Source organism: Myotis daubentonii, chromosome 13 (assembly GCF_963259705.1).
Source record: "Myotis daubentonii chromosome 13, mMyoDau2.1, whole genome shotgun sequence".
In the NCBI taxonomy this organism is placed as follows: domain Eukaryota; kingdom Metazoa; phylum Chordata; class Mammalia; order Chiroptera; family Vespertilionidae; genus Myotis; species Myotis daubentonii.
Genome location: NC_081852.1, coordinates 43209118 through 43227481, shown reverse-complemented (window position 1 = coordinate 43227481; position 18364 = coordinate 43209118). Strand labels below are relative to the sequence as shown.

Genomic DNA, 18364 nt, shown 5'->3' with positions numbered 1-18364 from the left:
GTTAGGCGAGGATGGAAAGGAGGACTCAGGTTAGGAATTTGTCTAGAGGTTAGGCAAACGAGGCTGACAGGAAAGGAGGAAGGGGGCCCCGTGATGCCGATGGGGGTGGCAGAGTTGGAATTGGCAAAGAAAGACCACACATTAATGTTTCTTGATCAGGAGCATGGGTACGTGGGGACTTGGACTGTGGCTGGCATTACTGTAGAGGACAAAGTGGCTAGCTCTGAGCTAGAAAGTGGCTTTAAGAAGAATGCCTCAACCCAGTACGGGAGTATTCTATGTAAGAGGGTGGCAGGAGAGGAAAATGGTGAGCTGTTTGGATGGAAGCGGAGATATAGGCCACCTTAACCCTCCAAGATATCCTGATTGGTTTCATGATTAACCAAGATTCATTTTTATTTATTTTTATTGATTTTTTTAAGAGAGAGAGGTAGGAAGAGGGAGAGAGAAACATAGATGGGAGAGCGAAGCATCCATGGACCGCCCCCAGCATGCCACCCACCTGGGATCTAGTCTGCAACTGAAGCCCGAAACCTGGACTTCATGTTGTAAAAGGGAGAAGGGCAGAAAATCAATTCTTTCACGTTGCCTGGAGGTTTGACACCTTTATTCAGAACCCCAAACCTCTCGGGTCTAACTCTAAACACCACACTCGCAGGTAGGCTTTTGGTGGACCAGCCTTTACAAGCCAACCAGGGGAGGGGTTTTAGCAGAGTGATGAAAATATTCAAAATTGCATTGTGGTGATGGTTGGACAACTCAGTAAATTTACTAAAAATCTGAATGTTCACTTAAAATGAGTGGATTTTTATGTAAATTGTACCTTAATAAAGTTGTCTTTGAAAAATTAGCCACAGCCCAGCTGCAGTGGCTTAGTGACTGAGCATTGACCTATGAACCAGGAGGTCACAGTTTGTGTGGGGCATGCAGGAGGCAGCTGATCAATGATTCTCACAGAAGCCAGGTAGTAGGGAGGTATTTTAAAATACTGAGCAGGAGAGCAGCGTGATTGAGAAGGGAGTGCAGGAGGAAGAAGCTGGAACCTGGGGAATCCAGAGAAGTAGGAACAGGGGTCTTGGTGGGCAGGTCCAAAGATGATAATTACTGGAGCAAAACCTTAGGGAGGGATGGAATACCTGGGAAGTTATTTAAAGTAAAAGGGAGTTGGCCTGTTTTTGCCATGAGTGGAGGGGAAAAAATGTGAGAATAGACAGTCTGAAGAAAGCCATTGAATTTTTGGAAATCTTGGAAACAGATTTCTATTGGGTGTCATAAAATTTACATTTCACTTTAGTGGATCCCTTAGCATTTTCTCCGTATAAAATTATGTCATCTGCAAATAGACATAATTTTACTCATTTTAAAATCGGGATGTCTTTTATTTTTCTTGCCTAATTGCCCACGCTAGAGCTTCTAGAACAGTGGTTCTCAACCTTCCTAATGCCGCGACCCTTTAATACAGTTCCTCATGTTGTGGTGACCCCCAACCATAAAATTATTTTTGTTGCTACTTCATAACTGTAATTTTGCTACTGTTATGAGTCGTCATGTAAATATCTGATATGCAGGATGTATTTTCATTTACAAATTGAACATAATTAAAGCATAGTGATTCATCACAAAAACAATATGTAATTATATATGTGTTTTCCGATGGTCTTAGGCGACCTCTGTGAAAGGGTCATTCGACCCCCAAAGGGGTCGCGACCCACAGGTTGGGAACCGCTGCTCTAGAACAATATTGAATAGAAGTGGTGAATGTCCATGTCTTGTTCCTGTTCTTAGAGAAAGGCATTCAGTCTTTTACCATGAAGTATGCTGTTGGCCATGAGTTTTCATAAGATGGCCTTTATCAGAGTGAGGCCATTTCCTCCTATTCCTGTGTTTTTTGACATTTTTTTTTTTTTATCGTGAAAGTGTCATCTCCTCATTTTAAATAATTGTTCATTTGAAAGTGTGGTTATGGCAACTGTTTATTAGCTAGAATATTCTGAACCTAATTATTTAAACATTTCAGATGAAAATAATTAAAGCAGTTTGTGTTTTTATTCTTTGGCTCAAAATCTGTAAGCCTCACACATTGTGTGGGAATGAAAAACGATACAACTGCTTCAGAACAAGATGTGGCAGTTTCTTACAAAACTAAACATACACCTCTCCTATGATTCAGTTCCATTCCGAGATATTTACCTAAGAGAAATAAAAACATAGATGTGCATCAAGGCCTACAGGCAGATCATCGTAGCAGCTGTATTCATAAAAGCCATAAACTGGGAACAGCTCAAGTCTTTATCAATAGGTGAATGAATAAACTATGGCACGTCCATAATATCATAACATGATAATACTCTTTCGCAACAAAAAGAATGGAAGTATTGCTGCATGCAATGCCATGGATGAATCTCAAAAACAGTGCTCTAAGAAAGGGAAGGCAGAGGGGAAAAAAAGTACCTACCATATGATTCTGTTCATAATGAAATTCCAGAACAGAAAAAATTAATTTACAGTGGGGAAAAAATCAGAAGACTGAGATTGCTTTTGGAGAGGGTGGAGTCAGGGCAAGGACTGAGAACAGGCCTGAGGGAAGTTTAGGGGTAGTGGTAATGTTCTATATCTTGGTAGCTTTCATTTGGGTTTCACGTGTGTATGCATGTGTTAAAACACATTTTATTTATTGTATATAAATTTTACATGAAAAGAAAGAACTGTAAACAAATATTAAATTCTGGTTAATAGACATGCTAATGAATTTAGGAGTATAATTTATTCTCAAGTGCACAAAAATGAGATGGATTAATATATGGATAGAAGGATGGATAAGACAGGTAGATCTATGATAAAACATGCATAATAAAGTGTTAATGTTGCCTGGCCAGCGTGGCTCAGTGGTTGTGTCCACCTATGAATCAGGAGGTCAGGGTTCGACTCCCTGTCAGGGCACATGCTTGGGTTGCGGGCTCGATCCCCAGTGGGAGTCATGCAGGAGGCAGATGATTAATGATTCTCTCTCATCATTGATGTTTCTATCTCTCTCTCTCTCTACTACTCCCTTTCTCTCTGAAATCAATAAAAATATGTTTAAAAAAAATCACTAAAAAAAGAAAGTAAATTTAATGTTATGTGAAGTATATCTCAATTTTTAAATGCTAAAACATTAATTAATAGTTGGATCTAGGTGTTGGGGAATAGGGTAGTTCACAGTCAAATTCTTTCAATTTTGTTTGAAAATGTTGAGAATAGCATATATTTTTTAAAAGCTCTAAAAAAGGAGCCATTCATTTTGTGACTTCCTTTAGAATTGCCCAGGGCATGTGGGGGCTGAGGGCTGTCTAGTGGGAAAGAAGGGAGGAAGGGCTCACCCTGCTGGCCAGTTGACAGGGGAATTGTGTGGACTCATTCTCTGGTGTTGAAAGGATGTGGACAGTCGGCTATGGGTTGACTAAATTCTTGCCCACTGTGGAAGATTTCACACTGTATGGCAGCAATGGGGCTTGACACCTTTAGAGGTTAGCAGCCATCCCTGAGTGATGGGCCTGGCTCCTTTACTAATTCCTTCATTGCCTCCCAGCTCCCAGATAGCGAGGCTGTGGGAACTGGGCTGGTTGGGGAGGAGGGATTTGTACTGAGAATTTTGAAGAGATTAGGGGACTCACACTGAGATGCAAGGAGGTGCTAATGGGGTATTAAACACGCCTCCGTAGAGTAACAGGTGAAAGCTGGAAACCTAAAGGCAGAAGCTGAAAATGTATTGAGCTGTTGATAGGATGGAAAAGATAACAGGGTTAAACAGGGTTTTAGGAATAGGTGGGCCTGTAACTGGTAAGTTCCAGCTTTGGGCTAACACTGATGCAGCCGTGTGGAATATTTTGCTACTTATAAAAGTAGAAAGGGCCGAAACCGGTTTGGCTCAGTGGATAGAGCGTCGGCCTGCGGACTGAAGGGTCCCGGGTTTGATTCCGGTCAAGGGCATGTACCTGGGTTGCGGGCACATCCCCAGTAGGAGATGTGCAGGAGGCAGCTGATCGATGTTTCTCTCTCGATGTTTCTAACTCTCTATCTCTCTCCCTTCCCCTCTGTAAAAAATCAGTAAAATATATTAGGAAAAAAAAAAAAGTAGAAAGGACTCAAGACTGGGGAGTATGTTTAGAGCAAGCATGTCAAACTCAAAGGCTAACACAGGCCAAATAAACAAGGTTTAAGTTTATGTGGGCCGCAAAAAACCAAAAGCTTCAATTTTCATAGAAACGTAGGTTTATTTATAAAAGTATAGTATATATAAAAAAAGAACAAGAGCAATGATAAAATTAATGTTTTCTTCCTGACCTTTGGCATCTCTTCTCTGCTACTATCTTTCCTACTTTGGGAGAAATGTGTTTGCGGTGATTATTTCAAAATTGACCCAAGGTGAATGTCAGTAATTCTGGACCTGACAGGAGACTTATTTCCTTTCATAATTGTAACTAACTGCTCACACCATTATATTGGCTGGGCCGCAAAAAATAGTTGTTGTGGGCCGCGAGTTTGACATGCTTGAGGAATGCTGTCCCAGAGGTGGAGACTTGAGTAGTGCACTGAGTTGAATAGGTTCCCCTCTAAATTCATGTCCACAGGGAACCTGTAAATGTGACCTTATTTGGAAATAGGGTCTCTGCAGATATGATCACATTGAGATGAGGTCAAACTGGATTAGGGTGGGTGGGCCCTAAAGCAGCCACTGACATCCTTTTATAAAAAGAAGGAAAGTTGGACACAGATACATACAGGGAGGATGCCACGTCTGTCAGACAGAGGCAGAGATTGGAGTGATGCTGCCACAAGCCATGGGTGGCCCGCAATCACCAGAGGCCGAGAGCACGGAGCAGCGTCTCCCGCAGAGTCCCCACGAAGGAACAAACCCTGCTAAGTCTGACACTTTGATATCAGACTTCTGGCCTCCAAAACTGTGAGAGAATAAATGCCCGTTGCTTTAAAGCACTGAGTTGGTGGTAATTTGTTACAGCAGCGTTAGGAAACTAGTGCTCGTTTCCAAGGATTGTTTGAAATGTGTAAGGCGTGGAGGAATTTATTGGATGCTCTGGGGTAGTTCTGAGAATCAGTGGAAAAAGTGAAGGGTTGAGGGCCTCTCTGATTGCCATGCTAGGTCCAGCCAGATCTACCATTAAAGAAGAAAGGGATTGCCGAAACCGGTTTGGCTCAGTGGATAGAGCGTCGGCCTGCAGACTGAAAGGTCCTGGGTTCGATTACGGTCAAGGGCATGTACCTGGGTTGCGTACACATCCCCAGTGGGAGATGTGCAGGAGGCAGCTGATCGATGTTTCTAACTCTCTATTTCTCTCCCTTCCTCTCTGTAAAAAATCAATAAAAAATATATTAAAAAAAAAAAAAGAAGAAAGGGATGAAAAAACAAGGGGCCAGTAAAGCTTTGTTGATCACAGGTGAAAAATGGCTATGGCAGTAAGACATCTTTGCAGGGGCTATTAGGATGACCCCTTCTAGGCTGATATAGTTAGTGTTCCCATTTCTGGGGCTGCAGACATGACTGTACTGCCCTTGCGCAATGACGGCAGTGGGAATGGAAAGGTAGATGCTCAAACTTGCATAGTGATTGGGATGTCAAGGGAAGGCCGCTGCAGATCTGCAGAGGCCTGTGTCTGTCTGGATTTCTTGGGACAGCGGCGGTGTCAACAGAATTGGAATTTAGGAGACACATGGTCAGGGGCTATAATTCAGCGTGTTAAAAGAAGATCCTAGTTTTATTTATTTGAATAGACATACAGCCAAATGGTTCAAAATTCTAAAGGCCAAAATGAGTAATATGGAAGTCCTCCCGTATTTCTGTCCCTAGCTGTGGGAAACTGATAGAGGGTTAAGCCTTGGACTGACCTGCTGGCAAAGTCACAAACAATTCCCAGCTTAGAGGGCACAGTCCTCTTAGCATAATTAGGCTTGACCTTATAACGCTCCCTAGATCTTATCTGGGAAGCTAAGGGGCTGAGGAAGTGCAGGAAGTATAACCATGGTGTAAACAAGTGAAACTCACAAGAACAGTGTAACTTTGGTAACCACTACCTTGTTTACCGCTCACTATAAAAAGCTTGGTGAGGCCTGAGCACAGGGAAGTCCTTCCTCTTGAGTTGGACTTGCCCCCTGGTCCCCCAATATTCCCAAATTATCTCCTGTCTTTTCTTTTTCATTTGTTGTGCGGCTCCTCTTCCAGACCCGAACCCTGAACCACGCAGGGAAACACGACACCTAGCCACCCAGGGTCCCTCCCTGGAAGCAAACTATAACATCATTTCCTGTGTATTCTTTTCAAAGATATCTTATGCATTTACATATTTTTTGTATTCTACCTCCTTTTTTTTAAAAAAACAAATAATTTTTTGTTTTCCAATTATAGTTGACATACAATATTATATTAGGTTTAGGTGTACACCCCAGGTATTCTGCTTCCCTTTGTTAAAGAGTAGCTATGACAGAGGTTGCTGTTTGCCTCCCAATTACCAGTCTCCCCTTCAATGAATCCCAAGTTGTAGCAGCTTGAGAGCCATAGGACCACAATTCTCAGCTTCTCTTGCAGCTAGATGGGGCCATGAGATTAAGTTCCGGCCAGTAAAATCTAAGTGGGAAGTGTTGTGTGGTATTTTTGAAAAGTCTCCCCCTATTACAGTGATGGCGAACCTTTTGAGCTCGGCGTGCCAGCATTTTGAAAAACCCTAACTTAACTCTGGTGCCGTGTCACATATAGGAATTTTTTGATATTTGCAACCATAGTAAAACAGACTTATATTTTTGATATTTATTTTATATATTTGAATGCCATTTAACAAAGAAAAATCAAAAAAATGAGTTCGTGTGTCACCTCTGACACGTGTGTCATAGGTTCGCCATCACTGCCCTATTGGGAAGGGGGCCAAGCTCTCTTTTCCTGTCATCTTGTTGCCTGGAATGTAGATGTGATAATTAGGGCTCTCGAAGCCATATTGAACTAAGAGCAGTGGATTTCCAATGATGTCAGAAGACACAAACACAGCCCAGGACTGCCTACCTCTAGGCTTTTTTTAAAAAAGTTTTTTGTTGTTAATCTTCACGTGAGGATATTTATTCCATTTTTAGAGAGAGTGGAATGGAAGGGGGAGAGACACAAAGAGAGAAACATCAATGTGAGAGAGACATATTGATTGGTTGCCTCCTGCATGCACCCCAACCTAGGTCCAGGATTGAGCCTGCAACCGAAGTATGTGCCTTTGACTCGAATCAAACATGGGATCCTTGTCTGAGGGCTGATGGTCTATCCACTGAGCCAAACTGGCTAGAGCTCTAGGCTCTTTTATGTGAGAAAGAAATAACACTCTATCTTGTTTATGCCAACCAGGAACTTTTAAAAGGCAATGCTAATATAATCAGAAAATCCACAATGATGTTTTGGAGAGCTATGCCAGTCAAGGCCTATGAGAAATATTCAGATCAGAAAGTGAAGCAAATAATAATAGTACCTACCACATAATGATTATATTTAAAAACTATTTTGTTGAGATATAATTTACATATTATAAAGTCCAGCCATTTAAAATATACAACTCAACAGTTTTCCGTATATATACAGAGTTGTGCAACCATCACCATAATCTAATTTCAGAACATTTGGCCCTAGCCGGTTTGGCTCAGTGGATGGAACGTCGGCCTGGGGATTGAGGGGTCCCAGGTTTGATTCCGGCTGGGGGCACATGCCTGGGTGTGGGCTCGATCCCCAGTGGGGGGTGTGCAGGAGGCGGCCGATCAATGATTCTCTCTCATCATTGATGTTTCTATCTCTCTCTCCCTCTCCCTTCCTCTCTGAAATCAATATATATAAATCAAAATATATATATATATATATATTTTAAAAAAGAACATTTTCATAATTCCTCCCCAAAACTTGTACCCATTAACTACACTGAGTTTTTAACTCTATGCTTGGTACCTGAAACATGCTTCACAGGTATTACTTCCCTTAGTTTTTCCAGTAATCTCTGAGTTATTATCCCCTCACATGGATAAGAAAACGAAGGCTCAGAGATGAGAGAACTTGCCCACGATTACACAAATTACCAGTGCCAGAGCCAGGATTCAAAATCCAGTTTTGCTTGATGTCAAAACCCGCCCTTCTCAAAACACTGCCCCGACGTTATTACCCAGGCTTTGCAGTCTGCTCTTTGAACTCTGCCTCGTTCTTATTCCCCAAGGCCTGTTGATTCTTCCCTTCAGTGCCTCTGCCAGTAGTCATGCCCTATTTCTGGTCCCATTGCCAATGCCCTTCATGTTTCCTTGGCTGGGCTCCTGCAATTTGTGTCTGGGCCCTCGCCTCTTTCCCTTTAATCCGCTCCTCTGGCAGATCAGCTTCCTAACTCCCAGCCCTGCTCGGGTTACCTACCACCCCCACGCTGAATAGGTCCGCATTGCCTCCCGAGTAAAACCCTCAGCCCCTTAATACAAGTATCCAGAACGCTCAGGAACCTGGCCCTGGCCCACTCTTCCAACTTTATCTTGTCCTCCACCCCCACAGAAGCCCTTTGCTCCTGTGAGATGGGCCAGCTCCCAAACACATCTTACATGTCCCTGTCTCCCCATGTTTGGTCCTGTTCTTTGTGCAGAGAATGTCTCCACTCTTAGAAATCTTAGTCCAGCTACACACCTCCTCCATGAAGCTGTCTCGGCTCTCCCCAGGAGGCAATTGTTTCTCTGGTCCTCTGCCCTCCCACCCCATTCAGTTTCCCCGGTGGGGCTCTTACTGCATGCTTCCTTTCTATAGTTTTACTTGGACTGGTTTAGACTGTAAGATGCTTGCTTCCAGAGGGTCCTCTGATTGGCCAGGCCTGAGTTGTGTGCCCACTCCTATAGCCAGAGATAGGGTAAGTCCCACCCAAAACACACAGACTCAGGAAAGGGGAGCAGAGGATCCCTAAAGAGATGCTGGATGCATGAAAACAAAATCCTATAGAGGCAGGATATATATATATAGATGTTTTTTATTGATTTCAGAGAAAGGAAGGGAGAGGGAGAGAGAGAGAGAGAAATGTCAACGATTAAAGAGATTCATTGATTGGCTGCCTCCTGCACACCCTCTACTGGGATTGAGCCTGCAACCTGGGAATGTGCCCTGACTGGGAATTGAACTGCAACTTCCTGGTTCATGGGTCGATGCTCAACCACTGAGCCACACCCGCTGGGCAGGATATAGTTTTTTATAAGACCCATGTAACCACATTGTTTCACTTATTCTTTGATTTATTTGATTCATTTGTTCCTTTATTCATTCAACAAATAGTTAGTTAAGCAAAACCAAATATAGTCCTTAACCCACGCAGCCTACAGTTTAGTGGGAGAAGCCAACATTGTAATAAAAAAAAATTATGCCAACAAATCCAGACATGCAGCAGATGTAAACCGGTAACCTGAGACACAATTGTTGACTCCCCAGAAGGTTTTCAAGTTTCCCAATATAAACGACTATGTGAAACTATTTTAACTGGGTGACAAGCTGTTTATTTCACAATCAGAAGTAGTCCTTTGAATCTGTATTCCAGAAGCTGCACCCTTGGATTTAATGCACAGGGAAGTGTGAATGAATGAGCAAAGCAGCTCTCACTCCCTACGTTCTTTGTTGTGGTCAATCTTCACTGGAGGATACCCTTCCCGTTGTTTTTAGAGAGAGTAGAAGGGAGGGGGAGAGACATAGAGAGAGAGACATAGATGTGAGAGAGACACATCGATTGGTTGCCTCCCACATGGGCCCTGACCAGGGCCGGGGATTGAGCCTGCAACAAGGTATGTGCCCTTGACCAGAATCAAACTGGGGACCCTTCCATTCACAGGCTGATGCTCTATCCATTGAGCCAAACTGGCTAGGGCACTCCTTACATTCTTTTTTTTTTTTTTTTTAATATATTTTTATTGATTTCAGAGAGGAAGGGAGAGGGAGAGAGAGATAGAAACATCAATGATGAGAGAGAATCATTGATCGGCTGCCTCCTGCACACCCCCAACTGGGGATCGAGCCCGCAACCCAGGCATGTGCCCTTGACTGGAATTGAATCTGGGACCTTTCAGTCTGCAGGCTGACACTATCCACTGAGCCAAACCAGCTAGGGCACTCCTGACATTCTTGAAAGACCATGGATCCTATGGGTGGGGATGACTAGAGGCCTACAAGGGGCTGAGGGACAATGCCCTTTACTTTCTGGTTTTGAATGGGGGACTCTCCGAAGCTGACTCTGAAGGCCCCCCCCCCCCCCCCCTGTAGAGGATAGAGAGGTAGGTAGGGGAAGGCTTGGGGCCTTTCCTGACCTTCGCCCTACTTCCCAATAGCTATAGAGACTTATGTGCAATATTTCTCTTCATACCAAACCACTCTCTGTGAGAATGGGTTATAGTGGCAGAAAGAAATATAGGTCTATCCAGGCTTCAGCTCACACGGCCGTGAAGATAACACTCCACACAGCGAGTTCATTGTGGACTGCTCATTTCTGAACATCACATATGTGTTACTGCTTTGAAACTTATCAGCACCTGGGGCCTCCTGACCTGAGGCCTGGGGTGTTTCTGATTAGAGGAACAGAGAGATTCCAGTCTAAATGCCTCGGTGGGTTTGCAGGCCTTCCCACCCACCCTCTAAGACTGAGGACCGCCCGCCCTCTGCCCCCCTCAGACCCAGCAACCACGCCAGGCCTGGCTGCTTGAAGTACCTTTGGGTTTTCAGAGAATTTGGTCCTGGCCTCTGTTGCAGTCCAGGCTGCCTGGCTCTCTGGCCCTCCAGCTACAGTCTCAGTTTTCTGAGGGTAGGACACAGGGTTCATTCAACGCTCTAGTCCCAACACTGAGCTCGGTGCCTGACAGATGGTGAATCCCACTCACAAACGCGCTGTGACTCGTGCGTGCAGTCCTTCCTTCTCTCTGCCAGCCTCTTGCTGGTGACCTGGCTGCTTCCCAGCTTGTTCTCCTGGCTGGGGAAAATGATCCCCAGAGTTCTTCCTGGGGGTTCCAGCTCTGAACTCTGTTGTTTTTAGCCTCACAGATTGGTTCTTCTTCCCTTGGCCTCGTTGAGTTCTCTCCCCCACTCTCTCACACTTTTTTTTTTTTTTTTTAAAGATATGACTTAATTTTTTTTTTAATTGATTTAAGAGAGGAAGGGAGAGGGAGAGTGAGATCAAAACATCAATGATGAGAGAATCATTGATTGGCTGCCTCCTGCTAGGGGATCAAGCTGGCAACCCAGGGAAGATGCTCTGAACTGGAATTGAACCCTTCAGTTTGCAGGCTGACGCTCTAGCAGTATCCACTGAGCCACACCGGCTAGGGGGTATGGCCAATCTTGAAGATAATTCCACAGCAAAGCAGAAGACTGTTTTCTTTTTTGGGGGGGGCCAATGGAATAATGTAGACGTTAGTTTTTGGTGTATCTGAAAGAGACTGAAGGGTTAAGGTGTGCCCCAGGAAGCAAAAAAATTAGGAATGATTTGTACTACACATTTGTCCTTTAATTTTTCCCCACTTTGGGGGGTAATTTTCCACTTTGGTGGGAGACAGGGTTTTCCTCCTGGCAAAAGGGGGAAGGCACACTATCTAGGCTCAGCCAATCAGATGTTCTCACCCATGATTCTACCTCCTCAGGGTGTGACTCAGAGGCCCAAGGACAGATGGGAAATCAGCAGAGGGGTGACTGTGCCGAAAGTCAAGTGACAATGAATGGCATGACCTTGGCTGGGCTTCTGGGTCTCTAACCCCCTTTCTTTCTGCCAGTTCTTCAGCCTAGGACAGTGATGGCGAACCTATGACACGCATGTCAGAGGTGACACGCAAACTCATTTTTTTGGTTGATTTTTCTTTGTTAAATGGCATTTAAATATATAAAATAAATATCAAAAATATAAGTCTTTGTTTTACTATGGTTGCAAATATCAAAAAATTTCTATATGTGACACGGCACCAGAGTTAAGTTAGGGTTTTTCAAAATGCTGACACGCCGTGCTCAAAAGGTTCGCCATCACTGGCCTAGGATCTTTTCAACAAGTTCAGCTTCTGTTAGTTAGCCAAAGTCGGTTTCGAGTGCTTGCCACCCAGATTGACATAAACCTAAATGTGCAACTGGAGGGGAATGATTACATAAACCAGGGAATATTTCTAATGTGGAATATTACACAGCAGTTCAAAAGGACAATGGCTATTTGTGTTCTGACATAGAAAGATCTCTGACACCCCCATATAAGGATAATATTTATAATGCATCACTTTTCTAAAAGCAAAAGCAAAATAATGTTCTTTTTGTATGTGTCACCACTAGAATGTAATGTCACAAGAGATGCCACAAGAGGGGACTTTGTTCTGTTTATGCCTAATAATCGCTAGGCTTAGAACAGTGCCTGGTACGTACGTAGTAGGCATTCAATAAGTATTTGTTAAATAAATGTACGTTATAGAAAATGATCTAGAAAGGCACATATCAAACTGAAAATAGTGGCGTCTTAGAGGAGGGACTAGAATGTAGGGGTGGTAGGCTAGGATTTTACCTGTATTTGAAATTTCCTTACAAGGAAAATGTCTTCATGTGTTACTTGTGTAATTAAACGATATAAACAGAGAAGAGCTAAATATTAACAGATGATGAGAAAGCCATTAAAGTGATGCTTTCAAAGACTTTATCATGGCAAATAGAAGTTGGTTGGCAAAGAAAGGGGGGAAGTGGATATTACACAAGAGCAAGTGATATTTTGGTGGGGCTGTTGGCCATTTGACAAGATAACGAACGGTTAAATTTTTAGTCTTTTTTTTCATATGGTCAGTAGGCACCCTCACCCATCTCTAATCAATCTCAAGGCTCAGAAATGTTCATTGTGCCCATGCTACTTTTATTTATATATATATTTGTTAATCCTCACCCAAGGGTATTTATCTATTGATTTTTTAGGGAGAGTGGAAGAGAGAGGGAAAGACACAGAGAAACACTGATGTGAGAGAAACACATTGATTGGTTGCCTCCTGCACGAGTCCCGACTGAGGCCAGAGGAGCCTGTAACCAAGGTATGTGCCCTTGACTAAAACTGAACCTGGGACCCTTTGGTCCGCAGGCCGACGCTCTATCCACTGAGCCAATCCACTGAGCCAAACCAGCTAGAGCTATATATATATATATATATATATATATATATATATATATATATATATAAATATATATATTTTATTGATTTTTTACAGAGAGGAAGGGAGAGGGATAGAGAGTCAGAAACATCGATGAGAGAGAAACATCCATCAGCTGCCTCCTGCACACTCCCTACTGGGTATGTGCCTGCAACCAAGGTACATGCCCTTGACCGGAATCGAACCTGGGACCTTTCAGTCCGCAGGCCGACGCTCTATCCACTGAGCCAAACCGGTTTCGGCTACTTTTATATTTTGATGTGGGCATCGTAATATACTGTTTTAATTTAAGCAGAGAAAACAGGAAAAAAAAGTGGAAAACAAAGTTTCATTGGGACTGCAAGTCACTTGCATTGTTGGAGGGTGCGGTTACAGGTGGGGGTGTGGAAAGGGCGATGTTGGGATGGGAGTCGTGGTGGATTCTCTTCTGTCTTTCTTTGTCAACTTGTTTCTTCTATGTCTCTCTCAACTTCCTTCCTTCCTTTCCCCGCTCCACTGAGGTTAGGACCTGGAAACAAAAATGATTAGAACACGACTTCTGCCCCCAAAGCTTGAAGTCTGTTGGGGTAGGTCGATGGATTTGCAGTGATCTTTGTGGCAGACTCAAGTCCACGCCCTCGCTCTTAAACCATCCCCGAGAGCCCGGGCCTTTCTTCCCTTCTCCAGGCTTCTGAATCCCTAGGGGTCTGCTCTCCACTTTGATATTTAGTCTCCACAATTCTAATCTGTCTTGGGTTGTATGTGGCTTACGCGCATTTGTTTTGTCTCCTGGAGTCTATTACAAATTCCTTGAGGGCTGGGACTACTTTTCTGTGACCTTCTGTCAGCCAGTTTGTTGGAAACAAGATGACTTTCCGAACTTTAAGGTTGCTCTGTATAACCCTGCTTCCTGCAGGCTGGTAACTAGTACCCGGACTGAGGATGATTGCAGGGAGCCGTGGCACCTTTGCAGAGACAGAGCGTGCAGGTTTGTCAGCTGGAGTGTGTGTCATTTTAGAGCACTCAGCCGTGACACCTGCTGTTCATCAGAAATCACAGCAGAACAGTTGGTTCTGAGGGGAAACACCCCCTCTCCAGAGTAATTCACTAACTGTGACTACAAGTGTAACATGTGGTCCTCATCACACAGCAATGGAGGTAGAAGGATTATCTGAGAAGGGAGGTTAGCATTCTTGATCTTTATTCTATCACTTGAACATTTATCTAGTCTTGGTATGTACCAGCCACTGTGCTGCCAGGCAGCTTTTCAGAGACCCTCTCATTTAATCCTCACAGTATCTGTTCAATAAATAGTATTATCTCACTTTACAGAAAAGGAAATGAAATTAGAAAGTAGCCCTGGTTGGGTAGCTCGGTTGGTTAGGGCATCGTCCCAATATGCCAAGGTTTTGGGTTCAATCCCTGGTCAGGGCACACACGAGAAGCAACCAACGATGCATAAATAAGTGGAACAACAAGTCGATGCCTGTCCTCCCCTCACCCTACTATCAAACCCATTTACTAAAAAAAAGCTAAGTAACTTGCCTGGGATCACACAGCCAGAAGCGATGGAGCTAGGATTTGAACCTCGGCTAACTAACTCCAGAGTCCATGCTCAAATACTTGCTGTATTTCCCCAAACATTAAGGCACTTTATATAAAAATGTCATCAAAACAGATGAACCAGAAATATGGTTGTGTGGTGGTCTCCCACCAGTTACAGTGGTAATACTTTAAATTTTAGAATATTTCCTCCGTGTAAAGCATCAGTTTCATTCAATCACTCAATCAATTGATGGGCTGGGTATTATGGAGCAGGAAAAAAAACTTTGTTCATACGTTGAAGAAAGGGCAGAATCTGAGACATTGGTTCCCTGCTGTGTGTGTGTGTGTAATTTACATACATGTAAATTATGAGGCTGGATTTTCCAAGGTTGTTTGGGGTTCAATGAAAAGTTCCACTGATACATGTTTGCTGAATTCTGTGTTTCTTTTCATGTATTTGCTCAATAAAAACAATTTGTTAAACATGAAACCAAATGCAGTTTTGATATTTTTATTAATTTTTAATATGAATTCTCATTTTTTTTAAAAAATATATTTTATTGATTTTTTACAGAGAGGAAGGGAGAGGGATAGAGAGTCAGAAACATCGATGAGAGAGAAACATCGATCAGCTGCCTCCTGCACACTCCCCACTGGGGATGTGCCCGCAACCAAGGCACATGCCCTTGACCGGAATCGAACCTAGGACCCTTGAGTCCGCAGGCTCACGCTCTCTCCACTGAGCCAAACCGGTTAGGGCTGAATTCTCATTAATTGAAATAATCTATTAGAACATGTGATTCAATTTTTGGGTGGGATAATATAGTCTGAGGACTTGTTTGTTAATTTGTTCGAAAGATCACGGGTTGTAAAGTACAGCATAGGGAATACAGCAAATAATACTGTAATAGCTATGTATGGTACCAGGTGGGTACTAGAACTATTGGATGGGATCACTTCATGAATTACATAATTATCTAAACACTATGCTGTACACCTAAAAACTAATATAAAATAATATTGCATGTCAACTGTAATTGAAAAATTAAAAAAGTCCCCCACCCCCGCCTAAAACTTGTTTAAAAGATATCGATTTGAAAGACCACTATGCCAGAGAGCAAAACAGATATACTAGTAGTCTCTGCCCACTTGTGGCAGGAAGTCTAGTTGGGAAACTTCACGTGAAACTAATGTTCACACAAACAACTATGTAATTATAAATTGTGATAAGAGCTGTGAAGGAAGAATACAGAGCGCTATGTGAAGGTTCAGTAGGGGAACCGATTTATACAGTGGGTGCCATGGAAGGCATCTGGACCAGTGACATTTCAGCTGAGATCTGAAATATAATGAAGTGAAAATGGGGCCACCCAGAACAAGCAACACTTGCAAAGGCTCTAAGGCAGGGAAGAACTGGTGAGAAACTGAAACATGTGGGTAGAACTTAATGAAGAGGAGAGAGATGGAGAACCTCAGCTGAAAGGATGTCAGGAGCAATAGAGAAAATATCCCTTAGAAAAATCCAGCATAGAAAAGGAATACAGAAAAAATAATGCTTCCAGTTGACAATGTTCTCATATCTGTTGCCTCAGTTAATCTTCACCGTGAGGCAGGGAGGGCAAGCATAATTATGGTTATTTCTACCATTGAGGTCTAAAGCTCAGCCAGGTACAAAGTTATGCAGATTTTTGTTTCATGATTCAGACTAGAGATGCAAACTGTGGGTTCTCTGGGAAGCCGGAAGGGAGCGGGTGGAATGAAGCATAAATAACCTACCGCTACACTGTGTGACGACCATCTGAAAAACGCAGGCTGTGAACTAAATTTCATAGCAATTTAATAGTATTTCTTGGTTGTCACTCTGTACCTACCTTCCTAGGTATTTCTGTGGACAGAAAACGAAATCTTGCATTTTGGAGAGTGACTTTTAAATTCGACAGTTTTTTGAGATTTATACATCAGAACAAATTTGAGCGTAGGCTGCCGATATCTGACTTGAACCTACAAATCGGTGGAGTCCGAAGGGTTCATGAAAACGAGAAACTACAACTCCCGGCAGGCCTCGGGGTTGGGTCTCCTCCCCTGCTCCAATCCCTCTCTACTCCGCCAGGGCAGGAGGCGACCAATGACGGTTAGCTATTTGAATAGACCAATAATATAATGAAATATAATGAAATCGTTCTGGCTGAGAAGGGGCGGTCAAGTCATCCAATCGTGTGGAAGAGGGCGGAACACTTTAGCCAATCCAAAGGCGCGGGGGCGGGGCCTAACGTTGGGGGCGGTGGAAGCAGTTTGCTGACTGAGATGGCGACCGAGGCGCTGAATGAAGGGGAGGTGCCAGCTCGCGAGTCCGGTCGGAGGTGAGCCGAGGTTTTGGTCCAGCTGCCTAGGAAACGAGGCCGTGGGCTGGTCGTACTGACGCCTTTCCTTTGGGTGGTGGTGACTCAACGGGGCCGGACTTGGTGCCTTCCTCCCCAGACGTTTCGCACCCCGGCGCCTGCTGGGGCGGAGGCGCGGTGGTCCCGCCGGGCGCTGGGCTTTGGTCGGGCCCCGTCGGCCCGGCTGATGCCGTGGGGGTCCACCCGCGGCGTTGACTGTGGACCGCCCCGTTGGTGGCGGCGGCGCTGCCTGCCGTTCCGCCGAGACTCCCCTGCGGGCGAGGAAAGCCAACCCGGAGCTGGTCCGCTCCTTCCCGACGTCACACAGCGTCGGGGGAGCACTGGCAGGACCTTTGGCTGGGCTCAGGGGTCTGTGTCTGTGGTTAAGTCCGAGCAGGCTTTGATTGTCAGTTAGAAATGGGCCAATTAAAAAACACACCGCCTTTTATTGTGGTAAGAACACTTGACAAGAGATCTCCCCACGAAGCAGATTTTAGGTGCACAGTCACGGTATGTTGAAGTAGGCACCGTGTTGTGGAGCAAACCTCAAGAGCGTCTGCATTTTGCTGAGCTGAAGCGTGTGCCTGTTAGTCCCTCCCCTCCCCCAATTTCCCCATCCCCTGGCGACCACCGTTCCATTATTTAATTCTATACTGTGACTAATTTTATGTACTTTTAAAAATATATTTTTATTGATTTTTTACAGAGAGGGATAGAGAGTTAGAAACATCGATCAGCTGCCTCCTGCACACCCCCTACTGGGGGATGTGCCCGCAACCCAGGTACCTGCCCTTGACCGGAATCGAACCTGGGACCCCTTCAGTCCGTGGGCCGATGCTCTATCCACTGAGCCAAACAGGTCAGGGCGCCTTTGACTATTTTAGATACCTCATATAAATAGTATCATGCAGTATTATTCCTTTCTGTGATTGGCTCATTCCCGTTGTCACATATGTAGATTTTTCTTTTTCTTTTTTCTTTTTTTTTAAAGCTGAGTGATAGTCCATTCTATGTGTGTATATACTACATTGTGTTTATCCATTCATCTGTCCCTGGACGTGTAGGTTGTTTCCTCATCTTGACTATTGCTAGTTGTGTCCCATGAGCACAACCATCTCAGCAAGATCCCGATTTTAACCCTTGTGGAGTAAATTCCTACAAGCGGGATTGCTGGATCAGGTAGTAGCGCTATTTTCACTTTGTTGAGGAACCTCCATACTATTTCCCATCGTACCTGCGTCATTGCTCATCCCCACCAGCAGTATACAAAAGTTCCAATTTCTCCCCCA

The 18364-nt window shown here is 44.0% G+C and overlaps 2 protein-coding genes across 4 annotated transcripts in view; both read left to right on the top strand.

Moving 5' to 3' along the window:
* RRP12 (ribosomal RNA processing 12 homolog) overlaps positions 1–18364 on the top strand; it is a 142813-nt gene that overhangs the window by 54706 nt on the left and 69743 nt on the right. The window lies entirely within an intron of this gene.
* ARHGAP19 (Rho GTPase activating protein 19) overlaps positions 16977–18364 on the top strand; it is a 48270-nt gene continuing 46882 nt past the window's right edge. For all 3 annotated transcript variants that reach the window (XM_059660966.1, XM_059660967.1, XM_059660964.1), the window contains exon 1: positions 16977–17057. In XM_059660966.1, coding sequence (XP_059516949.1) covers positions 17002–17057 — 56 coding nt within the window. In that variant the 5' untranslated portion in view covers positions 16977–17001. The remainder of the gene's footprint in view (positions 17058–18364) is intronic.